Source organism: Lycium ferocissimum, chromosome 9, assembly GCF_029784015.1.
Source record: "Lycium ferocissimum isolate CSIRO_LF1 chromosome 9, AGI_CSIRO_Lferr_CH_V1, whole genome shotgun sequence".
Taxonomy (NCBI): Eukaryota; Viridiplantae; Streptophyta; class Magnoliopsida; order Solanales; family Solanaceae; genus Lycium; species Lycium ferocissimum.
Window position 1 is genome coordinate 64615231 of NC_081350.1, and position 24293 is coordinate 64639523.

A 24293-nucleotide genomic window follows, 5' to 3' on the forward strand; every position below is an offset into this window, starting at 1 on the left:
ACTACGTACCACAGTGCCTGCGCAATGTGGGATTAAAGGACAATGTGAAATTGGTTTATTTAGGCATAGGCACGTATTGATACGTTTATCTCTCAGGGAGGACTTTATTAATCTATGTTCGAAAGGTTCATATTATATACAGTCGAGGGATGGATGTTCTTATCAAATGAGGCCTTTAATTTATGATACTAAGTTCAAAATAGATGAAGAAACGTCAAGGGTGATTACTTGGATCTCTTTCCCAGATCTTATGCCAACTTTCTTTGGTCAAGAATCTTTATTCTCACTTGCTTCTGCTGTTGGAATTCCACTCCACCTGGATAAAGCAACTGAGAATAGAACTAGACCAAGTTGTGCACGAGTTAAAGTGTTGTTAGATTTATTGGCTGATCTTCCTTCCTATGTGAATATGGAAATTGAAGATGAGGAAACTCAGGAGATCAGGGTGGATAAGGTAAAGATTAGATATGATTGTTTGCTAAAGTATCGTTGTGAATGCAAGTTACCAGGTCATTGTGAAGATGAATGTTGGAATCTACATCCTGAATTAGCATATGTTGATGATGAGGAAAAGAATACTGATGTTCAGGAGAAAGAAAAACAGGTGGTTATAAATGAGATTAAGGGGAATACATCCGGTATTGTTACTAAATAGGACATGCCTGTTAATAATGGAAGAGGAAAAGCTATGATGCATACTGAGATTCCTTAGAATCCCAACCCTGAGAAGAAAAGGAAGAATCAGCATAATAATAGAAGGAGGTTTAATGCTAGATTGCTGGCTAGTGGCAAAGTGCTTGGTGATCCTAGAAATTGGAATGTTGTGAAAGATAATATAGTTTTTGATGAGCCAACATCAACAAGTTCAGATGAAACTACTCAGAAACAAAGTCAACAGGCTGATGCTATAGTTACTCATAACAAGTTTGATGCTTTATAAGATGACAAGCAGACCACTGAGGTCATCAATATTGACAATGTTGCTCAGAGTGAAGAAGTGATCAACATTGAGAATAGTGATAAGGGAGTAATAAAAGGAAAGAATGAGCAGCAGGCTGCACAAAGTGTATTGGTACAGAAAAGGACAATGAAGTTGTTGCTGAAGATTCTATTGTGGTGGTGAGTAGTGAAAAAGTAGAGCAGGTACAACAGAAGGATGCACATACAAGTCCAACTACATTAATAGTTGGTAATGAAGTTCTGCATAATGAGGCACTAATGGAGGAGGAAAGAGCACCACAATCTCAAATACCACAAAATGAGGAGTTACAAAAGGATGATATGAAAGGATCAGTGAATGAACAACCTTTGATGGAGGTAGGTAGAGCAAGTGATTTGATGGAAGATAATAACTTGAATGTTCAAACTCAGGTTACTGATGTTCTCCTGGAAAGAAGTGAAGGCAAAGAGTTGGTAGAAATACCTCAAGATCAACAGGTCACAAAGATAAGGGAAAATTCTCCTAGAGGGAATTACATGATCTGGTATCTCATAATATTGAAGAATTGGCTGAAGGATCAGATACAATAGAAAAAAATGCAGAAGATATCAGGTGCTTGGATGATGTAGAAGCTATTACTAGTGTATTGGATCATATTACAAAAGAAGCAGGCCTCTCACCTAAATCTCAGGTGAAAGGTACAAGAAATGCCAAGAATCAAATAGTTCAGGAAATCCAACCTGTAAGGGTGATGCCAAAAAGAGGTACTGGTAAATCTAGTTATAAATGCTGATGAAGGCTCTTTTTTGGATTATTAGATCAGTGAGAACTCAAAAAGCTTTTCATAGAGTGCAGATGACAGATGTTGCACAGGCACCACAAGTTCTTCCTGATGGCTTTTATGGAACCTTTCCAACATTTTAGACATATTGATCAATATAAAAGGAAAATTGGTATGCAGTATGCAAAGGCTAATTGCAATGGTAAAACATGGTTTTTTGTGAATGAAAACATTGATGTAGAAATTTTGGAGGATACTGCACAACAAATTACTGTTAAGCTGCTTTTCCAGGAATTGCATAAAAATATGGTGGTTACTATGGTGTATGCAAAGTGTGATGAAGTTGAAAGATTAACTTTATGGGACTGTTTGTATAATGTATCAGCCACCATGCCAATGCCATGGTTAATAGCTGGTGATTTTAATGTAATTCTGAATGAAGAAGAGAAGATTGGAGGATTGCCTGTTTTCCCTCAGGAATATGAAGATTTTGCTTGTTGTGTCAATTCCTGTGAGTTGTCTGAGGTTAACTTCAAAGGCAACCCTTTTACATGGTGGAATGGTAGAACAGATGGAGAATGCATCTTCAAGAGGCTGGATAGGATGCTTGTCAATGATCTGTTACAATGCTGGTTTGGTCAAATTGAAGTTGACCACCTGTCAAGGACTGGTTCTGATCATGCCCCTTTGTTATTGTCTTGTACTGATCAAAATCAGACTTTTATCAAACCTTCAAATTTATGAAGTTTTGGACTGAGCATGCAGACTTTCCTGATGTAGTAAGGTGACTCAGCTGATATTTTTCTAGCTTTTAAGCAGAAATTGAAAAGTGTGAAAACTGCTCTATCACAGTGGAGTAAACATACTTTTGGAGATATTTTCAAGCGACTGAGCATTAGAGAGGAGATAGTTAGAATCAAGGAAGACTTGTTTGAGGAATTCCCTACAGAAGGTAATTGAATGATCCTTCAAAGAGCACAAGCTGAACTGAAGAAATATTTGCATTATGGGGAGGAATTTTGGAGACAAAAAGCTGGTTTTGAATGTTTTGCAAAAGGGGATAGAAATACAAAATTCTTCCATAATATTGTGAAGGGTAGAATGAAGAGAACTCAGATCACAAGAATCCAAAACCCTGATGGTAACTGGATTGAAGGATCAGTCAGTCTAGCAGCTGAGGCAATTTCTTTTCATCAGAAGCAATTTACTCAAGAGGCTCAGCAGGAAGATTTTTCATTATTGGATCATATTCCTGAGATGGTATCAGAGGAGGATAATGATTTAATTTGCAGTATTCCAAGTATTGAAGAAGTTAGGCAAGCAGTATTTGAACTAGCTGGGGATAGTGCAAGTGGTCCTGATGGATTATCAGGTCTGTTTTACCAGACGTGTTGGGATATAGTTAGTGTTGATGTGCATAAGGTGGTGAAGGCTTATTTTGAGGGTCATACTCTCCCTAAGTCTATAACACACACCAATCTTGTATTGCTGCCTAAGAAGAATGAGGTTGAGACATTTTCTGATATGAGGCCAATAATTTTTAGTAACTTCATAAACAAGATAATATCTAGAGTGTTACATGACAAGATTGGCCATATTCTTCCTAGGCTCATTTAAGCTAATCAATCTGGTTTTGTTAAAGGGAGGAACATCATTGAAAATGTCCTATTGACTCAGGAAATTGTGACTGACAATTAGATTGAGAGGAAAACCTGCAACTGTAGTTTTGAAACTTGATATGACTAAGGCCTATGATAGAGTATCATGGTTATTCTTAACTAAGGTACTCAGGAGGATGGGGTTTGCTGAAAGGAGTGTGGACTTAGTATGGAGATTATTGGCTAATAACTGGTACTCGCATGCTAGTTAATGGTCAACCTCATGGATTTTTTTCACTCAACTAGGGGTGTCAAGCAGGGTGATCCTTTGTCACCTGCTTTGTTCATTTTGTTTGCAGAGGTTCTGACAAGAGCCTTGAATTCATTGTTTGAAGTTAATGAATTTAAAGGTTATGGGATGCCAAAATCGAGTGTCAATCTCAATCATTTGGCATATGCAGATGATACCATAATCTTTGCCTCAGCAGACAATAATTCACTAAATATGATCATGAAGGTGCAGCAGGATTATGAGAAGGTGTCTGGTCAATTGATAAATAAAAGGAAAAGTTCCTTTTACATGTTTGCTAAAGTTCCATAGAACATAGTATAAGAGGTAGCAACAGTTACTGGATTCTCAAGAGTTTCATTTCCTTTTGTGTACCTAGGGTGCCCAATTTCTCATGTTAGGAAGAGGAAAATAGATTATTCTGAACTTATCAAAAAGGTGAAGGATAAACTTCAAGCTTGGAAAGGGAGGTTGCTATCACCCGGTGGAAAGGCAGTGCTAATATCAAGTGTTCTTCAAAGTGTTCCTATACATCTATTATCTGCAGTGAAACCTCCAAAATGTGTTATCAAGGAAATATATCAAATTTTTGCTAATTTTTTCTGGAGTAATAAGGAAGATGTCAAATCTAGACATTGGTCTGCATGGCTTAAAATGCGTTTTCCTAAGGAGGAGGGTGGTTTGGGCTTCAGATCCTTGTTTGATGTGTCAAAGGCATTATGTGCTAAATTATGGTGGAGATTCAGAACCTCAAACTCACTATGGGCCAATTACTTATGGAAAAAATACTGCAAAAAGCAATATCCTTAGTATGTCCAATAGAAGGGAGGGATACAGGTTTGGAAGATGATTTTAGAAGCAAGAGACAAAGATAGAACAGGAAATATGGTGGGAAACTAAGAGTGGAACTGCAAATGTCTGGTTTGACAACTGGACAAAACTAGGAACCTTGTACTATACATTACCTGATCATCTCATTGATGAGAGTGTGGAAGATGTCTCTGAACTTCTAGATGGAAATGATTGGAACTTTCATAAGTTGCAATAACTACTACTAGGAGAAATTGTTAATCACATTCAAGAGGAACTACTGATGAAGGAAAGTTCAACTTTATGGGACAAGGCATGGTGGATGATGACTAGTTCTGGTAAGTTTACTGTGTCAAGTGCCTGGAATCTGCTTAGACAAAAAAACCATATCTCTACAGTGTATAAACAGATGTGGATAAAAGGGGTCCCTTTCAAGATATCTTTTTCTTAAGGAGATTATAGAAGTTTAAGCTGCCTGTTGATGAAGTTCTAGTTAGCATTGGCATAAATGTGGTTTCTAGGTGTCTTGTTCTTCAGAATTCACAACGGAAACCATTGATCACTTATTCCTGAATGGTGAAGTTGCACAATCTATCTGGAAGGTATTTAGCAGTGTTGCTGGCATACAAATGAATTGTTCTCAGGTGAAACATGTAGTGCAAATATGGTGGAATACTGTTTGTCATTACAAGCTGAAACCTATCATTAAATCAGTGCCAGCAATGATCATGTGGCAATTATAGAAATGAAGAAACACAAATCTTCATGGAGGGTCAATGTCTATTCATAGGGTGATTCATGAAATTTCTCAGAATATTCACTTGCTATGCAAAGTAAGGTATCCAGCTTGGCAGAACATTCAGTGGCCTGATATAATTGATTATTTTGAGCAGTTTAGACCAATCCTGAAGTGCATAACTGTGACATGGAGATTGCCTGCAAGGGGTTGGTATAAGTGCAATAGTGATGGTGCTTCAAGAGGGAATCCAGGTCCTAGTTCAATGGCCTTTTGCATCAGGAATGATAATGGGGATCTTGTATATGCAGCAGCTCAAAAGATTGCAAATGGGAACAACTTAGTTGCTGAAGCTGTGGCCATCAAACAAGGAGTTGAGTATTGTATGGAACATCAACTGTATCCTTTATTGGTGGAAACTGATTCCTTAGCTATGAAGATGTTCATCAGAGGAATATGGGAGGTTTCATGGTGTATTAGTAAGATCTATATATGAGAAGGGAATAAATATTAAGTACTATGACATATATCCACGTGGGATTAAAAAATAGTTGAGTAAAGTGTACAAGTTATATAGCTTATGATACAAACATTAATTGCGTGTACAAGTTGTAAAGCTTTTGGTACAAGTTGGTGAAGCTATGTTAGTCCTCCTTTGGCACTTATATATAATAGAAAAGAAATATAATAGAAATAACATGGAATGCTCGATGTACAATTTGTTAATGCTATGTTGGTTCTCCTTTGGCTATAGAATAGAATATAATAGAAATAGATGGGTACAACATGGAATGCTCTATGTACAATTTGTTAATGCTATGTTGGTCCTCCTTTGGCACTTATATATAATAGAAATAAATAAAGAAATAACAAATTCTGATGCCCTGTTACGATAACAAGAAAGACTCCATTGTCCATGCCAAATTCTTGTCAACATCACGGTGACTAATTTTTTTTAAAATTCTACAACAACGTAATTTAAAAGTAAATCTACTTAAATATTTTCTTATTTTTATAAGGTTTTCTAAAGGAAAAATACATTAAAAAGGGATAATTACATTGTTGGACCGGTCACGTAGATGATTCATGCTTTTCATAAGATTTAGCCATGGATTTCAGTTAATGCTGCTTTGAATCGCTTGTTCTTGTGTCGAGGGTCTACGGAAACAGCCTCTCTACCTTTCAAGGTAGGGGTAAGGTCTGCGTACACTCTACTCTTCTCAGACCCCACTTTGTGGGATTTCACCAGTATGTTGTTGTTATACATTTTTGGACCGCTCAAAAAAATAATAGCCAGAAAATGTATAGGTTTTGTATATTAAGTATAAATATACATATAGTATACATGTTGTATACACAAAATATACATAAATGTACATAATCAATGTGCTACTGTATAGGTTTTGTATAGTTTGACTAGTGCCCGTAATTAATTCGGCTGATGGGCCAAAAATGAAAAAACCCATAAAACCCTTATACTCCCTCCGAATAAAAAAGAGTGTCCACTTATCCTTTTTTTTTGTTTTTTTTTTTTTGTTTTTGTTTAAAATGAGTATCCACTAACCAAATCAAGAAACAATTAACCTTATTCTTTCAAAATTGCCCTTATTAAGTTTTAATTGATCAAATCCCACTACCTATTTAATTAGGGATAATTTAGTCAAATTATCAATTTTTGTCTAGAAGTTATTATTTTCTTAAGGGATGTGCAAATGGCTAAGTAAACACTTTTTTTGATCCGGGGGAGTATCAATTTACTAGTTTCATACTTAAATTATAGAATATATTCGCGGTACTCTAGAACGGCAATTAACCCATATTGAAATAGCCCTACTTAAATATGAGACGCTTCATAAGACGCACGCTCCCAAAACCTTCCCAAGATTTTCCAAATTGCAGTACATGTGAAAATACTTTCAATTTCACTTGAAGTCTTGGCTTATTATCTTTTAATTGTTCATTTAAGAAAGTGATAAGGGGAATTTAGTCAAATATCCTCACGATGAGTGTTGTTACATGATTTTTTAATCAACGTGGCAAAATCTTAAACGACATACAAAAAGGACCGAGAAGTATCTCATGTATATTTATTGAATTTGACGCAAGGGTTAACAATATTTTTGGACCCTCAATTATTGCTAAATTTTAATTTTAGTTCTTGTGCTATTTGACCAAGTATATTCAACTTTCAAATAATTAATATGTACACTTTTGAAATCTTTACTCGTACATTTTCACAAATTTATGATAATCATTAACCATTTCACCACTTAATTACATATATTTTATGTTAAGCATACTACATGTTTGACGATAATATAATTATAAAAATAGTCAAATGTAACATACTTCCTACATAAAAGGATCAAATATGCATTTCAATCGATGAAGATTAAATGTACTTTATCAAATATTAGGAGACCTAAAATCAGAATATTAGTGAGAATAAGTTTAGCTGTCAAAAAAGAATATGCTTTACTACTTTGTTTCCGCAACAAGGAGTGGTACAAGAAATCCATAAATTTCAACGCCTCCTATAGTTCTTTCCTCCCACACATTTGAATTTCCTCCATTTACAAATCTTTCTACTTATCTTTGTGTGCCTAAATTTCTCTGTTTTATGGATAGACAAATCAAGAAACACCTATTTCAGTCTGATCAAACTCTCCCAATGTATGGATTTAATTCCCTACCTCAAGAAATTGTCCTTGACATAGCTTCCAGGCTCCCCATAGCATCTTTAGTCCAATTTAAGTTTTCTTGCAAATCATTTTACAACTTGTTACAGGACACAGATCTTGTGAGTCAGCACTTTTATCGTGCAGTAGAGACCGATCCTTGCATTATTATTCACGCGGATTACCCTTTAAGAAATCAGCTATGCTTTCTTGATTTTTCCAATCATGGTGTTGTGAGGAAAATCAGGACCCCTTTTGCAAACTCTGTCCCGGAATTTAAAGTGGTCGGTTCGTGTAACGGTCTATTGTGCATATGTGATTCTCTGTTTAGTGATGCACTTTATGTGTACAATCCTTTTACAAGGGACTACAAACAGCTCCCTAGATCAGTAGAATTTGAGGTACAAAAATTGATTTTGGGATTTGGCTTTCATCCTGTTACCAAAGAGTACAAGGTGATCAAGATCATAACTTATGCCAATATGCATAATCATGCCTTAGCCTCAGGGCGTTATCGTAGGTCTCGAGTTCCCTGTTTTGGTAAATCGGACGTTCAAGTACTTAGTCTTGGTACTAGCAACAGATGGAGGAGTGTTGGAGAAAATGTTTATCGTTTTGATCCGAATTCTCAAGGAGTTGTGTTGAACGGGAAGATCCATTGGTTGACTCGATTTAGTAAGTACTATGGACGTTTTGATAGGCTTATCGTTTCGTTTGATTTGGCTGATGAGGTATTTGGTGAAGTACCAAAAGTTGATTTTGGCATAAAGGAAAGAAATATTCAGTATCATCTTGCAGTTCTTGGAGATTGTCTTGCTGTTGCACTAAGTTTGCCAGACTATGAAGGGGGTGGATTTGAAATTTGGGTAATGAGAGAATACAATGTCAAAGAATCTTGGGTGAAGGAGTTCAAAATTGGGGCTTATACACCAAATGCAAATTCTGTCGCACAACATATACAACCATTGGTGAAATTTCTATGCCTGTTGAAAAATGGAGAGATCTTGCTTGAGTACAAAGGTGGAAATCTTGTTTCATATGATCCTAAAAATTGTGTCTTTAGGACACTAAGGTTTCATGGAATGCCTAATTTGTTTAAGACATTTTTTCATGTGGGTTGCCTTAATTGGATTGATATCCCACCTGCAGATGTTTTACAAAATTAGATCATCAAATATTTCTTTTGGGTTCTCACCAGGTGTCTGGTACACGCATTGAAGCCCGACTAAATCTGGATTCATGCCAGAAAGTCCCACATTTGAGTGTTAAGAGTTCCCTAACTAAGGCGACTCCGTACCCAGATCATCAAACTTATATTGAAAAGCTCAGTCATATATGTTTAATGACATTGTATCTTGTTTCCCATTCTTAGTACTTTGTTGCGTGTCTCCTGAAATAGTTTTCTGTAACATACAAAAGAAGGTGTTGATTTTCAGTATATATTAAAGATTTATGTGGTATTCAGAATGTATCAATCTGTTTTCCATAACAGCCTTGAATATTTAAAAGCATCATTTGAAAGGAGTAGTTTTAGCAGAAATTGGTTCCTCAAAAGTCATGATTGAGATGTCATAGAAGATAGTTCTTAACTTCTAGCAGGTGTAATTCGTTAGTTTTAACTCATATATGTAGGCTTATATAGTAATTGAATGTCTTTTAATGCCACGAACAATTTTTAGCAATTCAACTCTGATCTTTTAGGTTTAACAAGTTCACATTCCGACAAGTCTTGAAGTAGATAATATTTGTTTGCATTTAAATAATTATTGGATTACATAAAATATTTGGATTATATTTTAAGTTTAAGACATTAGTCCAAATAAATATTTGTGTGGAAACTCAAATGTAATGGCAACTTAAAGACACGGTCTTTTTACAACTACCTAGTACATCTCTATTTTAAACATTCAAAAAAGGAACTCAAGAGTCTCTATTTTTAATACTCAAAAAAGCAACTCAAGAAATTGCCTGTGACATTGCTTCCACGCTTCCCATAGCATCTTTACTTCAATTCACATTTGCTCGCAAATCATTTTACAACTTGTCTCATGATCCAATTTGTTTTTGATGACCCTTGGCCCTATCCAAATTGTATTTCAGATGTTGAAGTATTTACTCTTGGTAGCAACAGATGGAGAAGTGTTGGGCAAATTCATTACAAGATTGATCTAAGTTCTAAATGATTTTTGTTAAATGATAAAATGCATTGGTTTACCCAACTTGGAATGTATAATGGATATTGTGATAGGCATATCGTTTCGTTTGATTTAGCTGATGAAGTATTTGGAGAGGCACCAACAGTTGATTTTGGTGTAAACTCAGGAATTAGCAAGTTTCAACTAGCAGTTCTTGGAGGTTGCCTTGCTGTTGTTCTAACATTATCTTACCAAAATGGGGGAGGATTAGTAATTTGGGTTGTGAAAGAATACAATGTGAAAGAGTCTTCGATGGAGGAGTTCATAATTGGGGATTATACACCAACTCTAAATCTTGTCACTGATCATTTGCAACCATTGGTGAAATTTCTGTTCTTGTCGAAGAATGGAGAGCTCTTGCTTGAGTACAAAGGTGGTAATCAGGTTTCATATGATCCCTATATTGGTGTCTTTAGGACTCTAAAGTTTGAAGGGATGCCTTATTTATTTCATACAATTGTTCATGTGGGCTGCCTTAATTGGATTGATGTCCCACCTGCTTATCTTTTACAGAATTAGATCATCAAAATTATCGAACAACTAGCTTGTTGAAAAGCATAGTTACATATGTTTAAACATATATTGGTACTATGTCCTCCTAATGCCATTTCATTGTTCTTTTTCATTCTTAGTACTTTGTGGCTTTGTGTTTCTACCTAGAACTTTTTAGACATAGAATTATCTTTGTTTCGGGTACATTCTGACACAATCAGTAACACATAGAATCATCTTTGTTTTGTACATTGCAACTTACATCATCAAACTACTGGTCATTCATGCTTAATTACAGCTGCAGACTGGTTAGGTGAGAATTATATCACCATCTTCGTTGACAGATATATATATATATATATAGTCTAGTTTAGGATGTTACTTGACGGCTTTTCTGTTATCAAAGGTTCATCGTGGAAAGCAATACTACAACAACGAAAAACGTTGTTGCTCGGGGTCCCTAGCTAGTTGGAGTCAACTGTATAAATCATCTATATTTATTCTGCTACATTTGGGGATGCTTCTCGAAAATAGGGATTTTCTATATCTCACACCAACCGTTACATGCCATACAATCTCTCACGAAGCTAAAAACAATCTCTCACGAAGCTAAAACGACTCTGAACCTAATGTAAGTGTGCTGATAACAACTAACTTAAGTCGACCACCCATGTGAAACACTTTGCTCCCATATTTTCAATCTGAAAGCTCTATTCGTGGCTCTGTCTAGTTGGCATCCTATTTGCTTGGACTCTCCAAAAATATTGCCGCACCCGTGTCAGATCCTCCAAAACTGCACTACTTTTGAATGATCAAACACGCACCCAACGACATTGTTGAAGAGTCCAATCAACATAGTTGGCATCTTGAACACCTTTATTGTAGTGACTTATTTTACGTTATCTTCTAGCAGCCTTGAGAGGGTGACTTTGGCAGGCTTGCTAACCTGCACTGGAGAGAACTTGGAGATTTGGATAATAGAAGAATATAACATTTGTCAACACTTGTAATATTATCTCTATACAAGCTTGTTTGCCTTTTATGTCATAAGTTGATTATTCTGAACAAACCAACACCTAATAGAAAAGAAAAATCAAATTTTCGAACAAATAAGAAACTTTATATATGTACCTTGGGACACTCTACATGTGCACCTCATTTCACATGATCATCTTTAAAGTTGTTGGTGCTACATTCAAGTTCATAAGTAGAGCAAGGAAACAAATAAATTAACCAGAAAGGAGATGATATCTCATATTATAATTATATTACCAGAGCCAAAGCTGGTTTAATATTAAAGCTAAGTAACAGTTTGACAGACCCGACTTATATAGCAGGCCTAACATACTTAAATTTTAAAACATAGTGCAGATGACACAACAACATTACAAGAAGTAACTTTAGATTGAGATACTATTGGGAATTACTTTGGCAGTAAGTCCTAGTTCACTTGTAGGATAAAGGAATGTGTATGGCATCTTCACAGACCCAGTCCTGTTCTCCTGCTTCTTGTCATTGTTCATCATTGAAATAGTTTCCTCAATTTGAGAAAGCTTCTATCAAAACTTTTCAAAAGTATTCAGTACTTCTTTGTCATTGGTCCATTCAGCGGCATCTCTCTGGCCAAGATAAATTTCATCTGACGTATGAGCTGACAGAACCTCAAGGGCAGATATACCAATCAGAGTCTGAAACTGAGGTGTAATTGTCTTCAGTTATCCCTTTACGGGGTTCATCTTGAACTCTTCATACTCAGGGGTCCCAGGGTCGGGAATTAGCCTTCGGCTCATACCAGGACGATTTGGTGCATAGCCTCCATAATGATACTGTGGAAAACTAAAGTTGATCTTTTGGAAGAATAAAAAATGCTTTTAGAAAGTTATATTGGAATAACTTTGATATTTATTGTACCTAAGAAAAATCCAGATATTCTAGAGTCTTAGATATTTGTGGATGATGATAGAATTGTGTAGATATTTTTATCTAGGACCATATCTAAATCCATCCAAACACAAGTATAAGTAGGGGTGATCTTATTCACTTGTTACCAACTCAATTCAAAGTCATTCAAGCTAATTCAAGAAGTCTTCTTCCATAACCAGGCTCTCTTATTCTAAATTCTTCCTAAGCTTTCTCTTCTTTAGAAGGATTTTGAGCTAGCAGAAGGTCTTCCCAATTTAATTTTTCTTTTGCTATTCTCTACATGGTATTAGAGTTTGCACAAGTGGATTCACCCTCAAGAAGGATAGGATATATATGCAAGTTTAGATATCTTTCAAAGAATAAACATTGCGGTAGATGTTTCTTCTATATTGCATTATCTTCACTACCAGTGCACAACCTTGGTAAGTCATTGTGATCTAAAGCCTAGCAATGTCATTCTTGACAATGATCTCACAGCTCATGTTAGCGACTTTGGTTTGGCAAGACTGCTTGTAAAATTCAACATGCAAAATAATGTGAATCAGTTCAGCTCCTTAGTGGTTAAAGGAACCATTGGATATACGCCTCCAGGTAATTACATCAGTAGTATCTCATTTATCATGCTCTTTATACATGGAACAGTAATCTGTCTGACAAAATGGATTAAAATTTAATGTCACGTACTGTCACATATTTTCTTAGCCTTAAATTTGACCTTCCGATCATTGTATTGTCTTAGCACTCACGCATACTTGTGATTTACTGTTATAGTGGATATAGTTCAGTTACTTTAATGTGGCAAACGAGAGTTTTATGACTTTATTGTTATAGTAGGTGAAGTTCACTGATCATACGATGAACATAATACTAATACATTTTATTATTTCATCAACGTGGGGAGAAGTCTATAGCTATGGTATTCTCTTGTTGGAGCTGTTCACCTGAAAAAGTCTTATCGAACAAACATTTCAAGATGGTCTGGTCAAACATTCATCACCAGATCGGGTACTAGAAATTGTTGATCAATCAGTTCTTGAAGAAGCTGCATACCAAGGAAACTTCAAGGATTGAATGCTTGATTTCTCTTCTTCAAATTAAAGCAAAATGTTCAGCATACCATCCACAAGACAGGATGAGTATGAGGCAGGTTCTTGATAAACTTTCATTCAATACGAGATAAGTTTCTTGGACCCCAAATCAAACTTGAAGAGCAATTGTAAACTTATACTATTGGTGAGTAGGTTTTGCCGTTATGGCAGGGTAAAGTTTGTTTACTGTTTATATTGGGCAAAGTCTGGTGACTTTGATGTGGCAAAAATAAGAATAATAGTTTTATGACTTTATTTTTATAGTGTAAAGTTTTGTGACTTTAATGTTATAGTGAGCAATGTTCAGTTACTTTAATGTGATTGAAAACAGTTTTGTGACTTCACTGTTATAATAATACAGTTTAGTGACCATAGCATCATTCGATTAAGTAGTTGTTTACCTGTTTATATATGTCAACTTTCAACCATATTGTTATTATTTCTTTCACTGTGTTGACACAGCATAATAGTTTAATTAAACATATGATAGATATTAATTGGAGTAATACTACTAGACATCTTAGTGTAAAGGTAAAAGGAAGTACTATATTGCTTCTTTAATTTTCCTTTAAAATTTAACTTTAGCATATCCTATATATTTCTAGCTAGTTCTTGTTGGTTATCTATTAAATCCTGTAAATATTTCATAAAGTAATTACTCAAAGATAATGGAGTAATTTTCATAATTGAACGGTTGACTTATATAATAAGGCGACTAATTCCTTTATGGGAGAAACTACAGAACAGCTTTAAAGACACCTGCTAAGTACTAACAATGTTGCTGCAACACCCTAACAAATTTTGTGTTTTTCTTGTGCCATACTCTTCAAATGTCCATAGGGAGCAACACTTGGATCAAAAACCATCACCAAAAAACTTATATATTCCTTTTATCATGGTTGTGTTGGGGCCAGCTTATGCACACCTTGGCTATTCCACTAGTACATGCCACATCTCACCAAGCACCTCAACTATTCCGCCAGGTACCTGCAACCTCCTACCAGTACCTACTCATCTATACTAGCGGTATACAATGCGCTCTTCAGGGTGAATTTGGGATCAAAGAACCTGCCTCATATTCATGTTGTCTTGTGGATATTCTGCTGAAAATGTTAACCAATTTGAAGAAGAGAAATCAAGCATTCAATCCATGGATCAGCCTTGAAGTTTCCCTGGCATGCTGCTTCTTCCAGAGCTGATTGATCAATAATTTCTAGTACACGATCTGGTAATGAATTGTCACACCCCAACCTTGGGGGGTGTGCCCGGCACCCGGCACCCGAAGGACCGAGCGAACCAATCATGATATCTGAACTCTGTAATATAAATCATAAGATGACAAGGCCAACAAGACACATCAACACTAACTGATAGTTTGTAAGCCTCTAAGAGTACTAAAATGCAACAACTGGTCGGGACAGGGCCCCGCCGTACCCAACATCATCTAAATATATGTATATATATGCATGCATCCTATTTGATGACTCTGACCAGCAACTCCAAAGAATGGAGTGCGAACATCCCTGCTGAGCTCTGGTACCTTACTGAGAAAGTCACACCAATCCGTCTACCTGTACCTGTAGGCACGATCACAGCGCATAAAAAGCGTCAGTACGAAATATGTACTGAATATGTAGGGCGATAAGTGTAAGCATAAGGAATATAAATAACAAAAGGGGAGATATAGAGGCAACCTGAACTCTGAAGCAAGCCGCTGAGGGCAATCATAACCACAACGTGAATATAACTGTATGCTCGTAAAAATCATTCCTCATGGTGGAGGCTTATAACATATCATATCGTATAATAATATATATCCCTCTGTGGGGTGAGCTCATCATCATATCATCATCTCTGTCCAACTGATCAGTGGCAATGCACAGCTACGTGCCTACCCGGCGGTCTACGATACGACTCGGTAAAGAAAGAAACATGTCTAGGTGCACATATAAGTGCCTACTCGGCCGACTATAGCGCGGCTCGGTAATGAAAATAAATACACATATATATATGTGTACAATGCAAGATTGACCTCAGAAGAGATATCATAAGAAGAGTCGGAGTGACCTATCGTCGTTATCCCCCGACTATCGTTATTATCGCTACGTTCATCATTCTTTAATCAATAGGCCAAATAAATAAAAGTACAGGAAAACATCTTGTTATGAATTATACACGAAGCCGAAGTTAGCCAAACTCTTATGAAATATGACCAACACAACTTTTATCGGAAAGAGTGTGCCAACGAAAGGTTCGTCACCTTGGAGTAATAGACAAGAAGATAAGGATTAACTCAATTGAAGGAAGTACAATCACTCAACTTTGATGTGAAGAGTACCATAACTAATATCATTCTTCATCCGATAAACAAGAGGGATACGAAATGTGAAAGGTACTTTAATACAAACTATTCATGAGAAAAGGGTAAGCTTAACAATTTTGGAACATAATCGACACAAGTTGAACGGAAAGTCTTTTAATCGGTAACCAAAAGGAGATGCGGAACATAATTGGGTACAAGTCATAGATGAAGTATGTGTCAGCTCAATTATCATGGAACGCGATCGATCCAAGTTAGCGGAACAACTTTTCAATGAAAGGTCATTTGAAATCTAGTCATGCCACGAAGAGAAAAGAAAGCCCTACATACCTCGTGTTGCCAATACGATCCAACAACGAACTCGTCGTAACTAGTATGCCAATCCTATAATAGGGTGTACATGAATGAACTTAGATGACGCTAGTATATCGCGTATATCAAAAGATAAATCGATTCTAAAATGAAACGGACAACATTTCCCCAATTCTTTAACGACCACAACTCAATCAACAAAACCAACAACAACGACAGCAACCTCATATAAGCCTCTTTAAACTCGAAACATCAACTTCCAACGATGTACACCAAAACAACCCAATATACGCTTCGTATACGATATCTTTATACACTTCCCTCTTCCAAATTCAAGAACAACAACATCAACCCCGCTTATATTTTAAAAAAATCCAGCCACAATGACTCGAGATCATATTCCAAATCAGTCCACAAAACTAACAACAGCTCTAGTATGTATCCTAACTTCTCTTCCACAATTTCTTTATCTAACAAGTTGACTAAAGACTAAACTAACTCACTCAAGAACATAGAGAAAAGATGTAATCTTACCTCAATCACATAAGAACAACCTTAATCTTAGGATACTTCACCAAGAAGAAAGCTTCAACTTCAACACAAAGTAATCCCGAATTTGCTTTGGAATTTTTGATAGAACCCGTGAACATGAAACCTCAAAATCAGTTGCAGCAACTCGTTGCTTATTAATTTAAAGGAGAAGGAGAAGAAATTACTTGCTAATACTTGAAAGAGAGAGAGAACAAATGCCCTTTTTATTTTCCTATTCACAAATGAATGTGAACGTGGGAATGCCAAAAACATTTCCCCAAAGTGATGTGTACATAGATAAGTAGATATTTTCCTCCATTTAGCCTTTATCTTAGGCGGTGGAAGCACCAACAATTGACAAATATGATTTCCAGAAAATAATCCATATATCCATGATCCTTATCCCCTTTTTATTATATTTATATTATGAAAAATATTCTCTTAAATTATCAAACTTCTAAAGGGTTAATTATATTACCAATAAAACATAAATACTTCATAAAATTAAACATATACTAATATTTCATAAAGATTATGAAATCGGATTTTTTTTTATTTTTATATATTATCAAATTCTATTATTTTTTTTCAACCTTATATCAAGAGTACAAATTTTTATACTTTTAATTCTCAAATCGGTAAAAAGATAACCTTCTTTTCTTATAAGAAAATAATTTCTTACAATAAGGAAAATTCCATTTATAAACTTTCTCATATCATGTGTATAATTTAAAGCATACCAAAAAGTAGTAGCAGTTTTAACTATATAAAATCATACTTATCAATTTTTCACAAAAAAAAAAAAAAAAGGTTTCACTTAACAGAAAATACATTATCAAGGCTATGTATTTAATAGTTTCGAAACTCGTCAAACTTATGGGTCTTACATCTATAACCTCATGTACGACGTTAATCCTCTGAATCCATACTGATCAACTCGTGGCGCATCTTAACGTAACCATACGGGATGTTACACGAACATTTGACAAAGTTATGAAGGTTGAGACCATCTTGAAATGTTTCATCAACAGGACTATTTCCAGTGAACAGATCCAACAAGACAATAGCATAGCTATAGACATCTCCCCATCTTGGTGCAGCAGCTCCCATGCCATATTCTTAAACAAAAATTCAAAAAAGATGGCATTAGTGTTATATGGTTATTATCACATATGATAACTGCAATGTACCTAGTATAACAATAAAGTCACAGAACTATCTTTTGTCAAGTAGTAACTGCACTGTATCCACTATAAAACAATGAAGTCAAACTTTTATTGTGAAATTAAAGTAGCTGGAGTTTGTGGTTAAAAACTCAGTAGTCATACGTGAAATTAACGCTTAGTGTTGTTAGCAAGATTAATGGTCTAGGTATAGAAATCATCATAAAATGATATACTATCGAAGTTATTACTTGGAGCTGTATATCCCATGGTTCCTTTAACCTATGTTGCTTGGACTATCAAAAAATGATGCCGCAACCGTGTCGGATCCTTCAAAAATGTACTACTTTTGGAGGATCCGACACGCACCCGTGTCCATTTTTGAAGAGTCCGAGCAACATAGCCTTTAACCACTAGGGAGCTGTTGATTTTTACGAGCAGTCTCGCCAAATCGAAATCGCTAACATACGCTGTGAGATCATCGTCAATAAGAATATTGCTTGGCTTGAGATCATAATGAATTACTACGGTTGTGCACTGGTAGTGAAGATAATGCAATGCAGAAGCAACATCTACCGCGATGCTTATTCTTTGAATGATATCTAAATTTGCATAGGTAAAGTGTCCTCCTTGAGGGTGCAACCACTTATCCAAGCTCCCATTTGGCATAAATTGGTATATAAGAGCTTTGAAATTGTTTCCTTGGAAATCAGAACTCGAGCATACACTTAGAACCTTAACGAGGTTTCTATGCCGGATGTTCCTTAAGGCTTGGCATTTAATTAGAAAGCTTTTGGATGCTCCTCCCTGGTTGAGATTAAGAACTTTAACCGTGATATGATTCTCATTGGCTCGAGTGCATTTATAGAGCCTATGATTCGTGTTGGAGCTCAACCTAGAGTCTATGATCTTCATTGGAGCTTATTCACCACATTTGGAGCGTTTCAAAGGGCCTCAAGTGTGTATTTCCACACTACATACTTGATGATGATCATTGATGAGAGCCACTCTACGAGCTTCATAGAGGTGGAATCCTTCAAGGTTTGGGAGATTGCTTGGTTGGGAGATTTAGAGCTCGATGTGGCTATTTGCGCAAAGGGGTATTTGTGCAAGTGGCTACTTGGCGCAAGGAAGGTTATGCTTGCAAGAAGGCCACGCATGCAAGGTTGATTAGAGGGCCATCTATGCAAGGAGGGACGTGTTTGGCCATTGAAGGTCAATCCTTGAATTGAAGACTACACTAAGAAGACTAGCTAAACAAGGCCCTTGCCTCATTAATGACATTTTTGTAATAACTTAGTCTTCTTTAGTCTAAGAGTATAAATACTAGACTTAGACATTTCATTTACTTAGATTATGTTGAATTAAGATGAATACTCAAAATTGAGTGATAGTTTGTTTGGTAGTTTAGTGTAGTGCTAATCTAGTGATTAGTGATAGTTAATCATAGTGGATTCCATTGTTGGCTATGAAACCCTTTTCCATTGATTTTCAATAGAGTTGTTCATTTGTGGATTCATTTGGATTACTTTTGGTTGATTATCAAATAATATAGGTTCGTTAGTAGGAATTGATTAGGAGGGTTTAAGTTTCATATACCTAAGTTTGCCTATAATTCCTTTACTAATTGGGTCTTGCTCCTATCCTTTCTATTCTCATCCCAATTTCTTCACTTCTCATCTTTGATTTCTACTCTATCTTTTATTTTCGCGTATTTGTTGTTTGAATCCGTGTCTTTCACAAGCCGGATCGTATCAAACCGCCATATCTACTTCACTCGGTGGAAGAGCTCCTCGATACACTCTACCAAATTTTCCAGTCCCTAGCAAATTCTCTGATGAGAATCCCCTGGTTGCATTGTGAAGCTCCTTGTATGTTATTTTGGGGTGGAAACAGATATCCTCCATCGGTGATGTTGCAGGAAATTCAGTTCTTGAATCTTTCTTCTTTTTCTTCAGTTACATGAAAGTTAAAGTGGAAAACACCAGAATTAAGAAAGAAAATGCTACAACAATTGCCAAAAATGCTACAACAATTGCCAGAATGACCTTAAGTGAAGCATTTTGCTTTCTTGGTTTCCTTGTGTTCTTTACAGGACATGGATATAGATGAAGCTGTGAGATTCCAGCACAAAGGTTTTTGCCTTTGATTTCTACTGTACTTGCATTCTTGAACACCCCATCTACGGGTACCGCGCCTTTGAGATTATTGAATGATAGATTCAAATTAAGTAAAGATCGCAACTTTACCATATCCTGAGGTATCTGACCACATAACTAGTTATTCGAAAGATCTAATACTGAATACCTGTCAACTGACTCATATTAGGAATGGTTCCTTGGAAGATGTTGGACTAAAGATAAAGCTCATTTAAAGAAAAACATTAGCCTATCTCACTAGGTATCTCACCAGACAATCTGTTGTATGAGACATCAAGTGCAGCAAGAAGTTGCAAGTTACCAACATCACTAGGCAATGCACCGCTCAAGGAATTGTACGATAAGTTTTCTTGTTCGCGAAAGGGTAGCAAGCCCGATAAATTGTTTAGGAATCGTCCCGTTTAAGCTATTGTGAGAAGGTCAACTTGTTGAAGAAACTTGAAATTACCAAAACTAGAAGGTATGGTTCCTTCAAGACTGTTATTATGCATGTATAGGTACAATATTTGTGTAAGGTTTCCTAATGTAGAAGGGACCTCTCCAGTCAATTGATTTGATCCCAAGTAAAGCTCTTTCAAAGTTTGAAGTTTCCAAGTGAAGCAGGAATATTACTTGTCAAGAAGTTTAGTCCCGTCCCTACCGTGTTTAAACCGACAAGTTTTTCTAACTCTGCAGGAATGCTCCCGTGTATAGAGTTATTGTAAAAGTTTAGCCAACTCAACTTGGATGATAAGTTGCCAATAGATCTTGGAAACTCGCCAGTAAACTTGTTGTTAGAAATATCAAGATGTTTTAGCCTGCTACAATTCATTAAAGGAGTAAGAAAATTCAAATCATCACTTCTAAGTTGTTTTGAAGGGATATTAAGGAAAATGAGAGCCCTTAAGTTTCCAAAACTCAGAGGTAGGGATCCAATGAGTTTGTTAATTGCTAAATCTAGCTGGAGTAGATTTGAAGCATTGGATAATGAAACAGGTATACGTCCCATGAAACTGTTACCAGCTAAATAGAGTCTTTGAATATTTGGAAAAACAAGCCCCAAGTCCTGCCTCAGGTCACCATGAAAATTATTTTGAGTGATTGAGACAAGTTGAAGCGATGAAATATTGTAAAGCGAAGATGGGAACACACCGGATAAATGGTTTAACGCCACTCTAAATGCTGTCAAGTTTTGCAAAATGGCAACTGTAGATGGGATTTCTCATTCAATATTGTTATAATTCACACTAAGTTCTTGGAGAGATGAAAGATTTCCAGAAGAAGATGGAAAGTTCCCCCTGAGGTTGTTGTTATTGAGATATAGTTTCTGAAGCTTTGATAATGGCCCTAGCCGTGGAGGAATTTGTTCAATAAGATAATTGGGGTTCAGATCAAGACTAATGAGACTTATGCAGCTAGAAAGATTGGATGGTATGTTCCCTTGTAAGAAGTTGAAGCTCAAGTTCAAGTTCTTGAGATTTGTCAATGAACCAAATTTTGAGGGTATTTTTAGAATTGAATGAATTATCTGATAGGTGAAGTGTTTCAAGAAAAGAGAGATTTCCAATTCTTGATGACAAGGTTCCAGCCAATTCCATCCCACTAAGGTCCAATGTAATTACCCTTTGAAGAGTTTTGTCACATGTGACTCCTCTTCACTGGCTGAATGTATTGAATCATTCCAAGATGATACAACATGTTGAGGATCAGAAGTTAGTTTTGATTTGAAATCAAGAAGTGCAATTTTGTCTGTCTCATTCCCAATAATGGCTGGAGAAGCATTTTGTGGAATCGGTAAGATGAGGAATAGTAAGACTACAAGGATTTCAAAGTTCAATAAACGAGTTTGGCTGAGATTTTGAACATGGATTTGAAAAACAATACTAGCCTGATATCAGAGTACCTTAACACTGGGACTTGGTTGAGAGATAAGCAGAGTGTTACTTATGAAGAGAGAGGGATTATTCTGTTGACTAAGTCCTCTCTGAGATGTCAACATTTTGAAGTCAGTAATCAGTCAAAAGTATTTCAAAGAGCATGATACTAGAGATTAGTTTGAATATTGAAGGAAATAAAAATATTCAAAGGAACAATATAAGCACAAGTGAAAGACTCAACAATGGCTATATAGAAGAAATTTATCAAACTAATGAGAGAAGGTAGGAAGCTTTACTTCATAACTCAAATCTCTTGAATCTCATTACAATGAAAATATGTGACAGAACATCCCTATTTATAATGCTAGAAAACCAATATAGACTAGAATTAGAAATCCCATTCCAATATTAACTAGACAAATAAATCCTGACTATATATGAATTAAATAAATACCAAATATCAAATCCTAAATAATTTTAGATTAGTAATATTGGTTTAAGGGAGGGTTTAATTCCAACATAGCCTCCCTTAAACCAAGATCTTCAAACTTGAGCGTGCCATGAACAATATCATATCTGGTAGAAGTCAACCACCTTAGACTTAGGGGCGGAGCTAGGTTGGGCCGAGAGGGTTCATCCGAACCCCCTTAAGCGAAAAATTGCATTGTATATACAAGGTTAAAATTATATTTTATGTATATATAGTAGATTTGAACCTCCTTAGCTTCTTCGTATGGTTCTTTCTTTATATTTTTGAACCCCTTTAGTAAAAATTTTGGCTCAGCCACTGGCAGGAATTTAGCAAAGGGTATGTAAATTTTCTTCTCACTTGTGTTAAGGGTGTGCAAAATTAAATGTATACTCATAATAATAATTTTTAACCTAAGTACACCACATAATTTTTGGCAAAGGGTGTGCAGCTGCCCACCCTTCGCCTGAGGTGGCTCCATCCATGGCCATTGCTTAGACTCTCGAACAATTTCCTGAAATATGTAGCATCGACAAATTTGCGGGTGTCAGCTTCAGTTTCTTTTCAACAGGATTCAAAGTTAATTTGATTTTTTCGATCTTAAACATCTTCAAACTATCATGAGCATATTTTATCCTCTTCTTGTATCCTTTAATGACTAGTCTTGATTGAAAATCATTTGCTTCTTCAATTGTTTTATACTTGGTCTTGTGTGCCCACTCGGCTCTAGTTGACCTTTCAATAGGTGGTAGAGCAGTATCCCCAACAAATAATTTTTCATGCTCCTCAAAACATACAATCTAGGATAATGACTCAAAATTGATTGCGTCTTCAATATCCATAATCATGCACGTCAATTTTGAATCTGGACGCTTAATTATTTTTGTTTCAGTTTTGGGTAGATCATCCAAAACTTGCTCTTGATGAACTCTTTTGCTTATTTCATCACTAGGTTCATCTTCAAAACCTTCAAAAAATTTTTTTTGTGTGATAATGGCGGGTACTTCTATTCCTTTTTCAATAGCCCCACCATATATAGACCAATCATGTATATTACATAGCTCATTACTTAAAACACTAGTAGCCTCTACCAAAAGAGCATCAGTCCCAACTAAATTTTTCCTTTTTATCTATCCAAAAAATCATTGATAAATCAATTTGAACATTATTGGATTCTGCGTTGCAATCAAAGACATCTATACCACAATATAAATTACCTCTACTTTCTCTTCTTTTCTCCACTGTTTCTGAATCATTGTCTTCTTCATTTATTTCTGTCAGATTCGATGACTCTTCTTTATCTTTTGGTTGATAATATTTTGTTTGCAATGCCTCATCCATTATCTCATATGTTTGTTGCTCCAAGGACATCTCATATGTCACCAATTTATCTTCTAGATCATCAAGTCTCAAAGTATTATGATTATGGGTAGCCTCAAGAACTATTTTCTTTGTGTGAAACAGTAATCTTAGAGACAACAATGTCTTTTCAACAACTTTAATTTCTTCCAATACTTTTCCATTGGCCTTCATATCATTAACAATTTCTGTAATTCTTATAAAAAGCTCTTTGACAGATTCTGTTGGTTTCATTTGGACCAACTCATACTGTCTCCAAACCTCTTGAAGTTTGTATCTCTTCACGTCTGCATCACGTCTATGTGATTTCACCAAAATTGTCCAAGCTTCTTTTGCTGATTTTGCATGCAAATATTTGTTATATACATGCAATTGAACCTTGCTATCAGGGCCGGCCAGAGGGCCAAGCCACTAAAGCGGGGGCTTCAGACTCCAAACTTTTTGAGGCCCCATTTTTTTTTCATCTGGTGTTCGGTACCTGTATTGAATTTCCCGATTAATTCGATTTCGAGACACGCAAGGCTGGTTAAAGAGGGAAGCACTCCTAGCAATATTGTTTTGTTCTGAAGCTCGAACCCAAGACCTCTAGTTAAG

At 35.9% G+C, this 24293-nt stretch overlaps 1 protein-coding gene across 1 annotated transcript; it reads right to left on the reverse strand.

Moving 5' to 3' along the window:
* Positions 1–17602: 17602 nt before the first annotated feature.
* On the reverse strand, positions 17603–21901 carry LOC132032159 (putative receptor-like protein kinase At3g47110). Its single transcript, XM_059421935.1, has 2 exons — positions 20628–21901; positions 17603–17811 (listed from the first exon to the last, which is right to left on the reverse strand). The coding sequence occupies exons 1-2, from the start codon at positions 21001–21003 to the stop codon at positions 17603–17605; spliced, it is 585 nt and encodes a 194-aa protein (XP_059277918.1). The 5' UTR covers positions 21004–21901.
* Positions 21902–24293: the final 2392 nt, after the last annotated feature.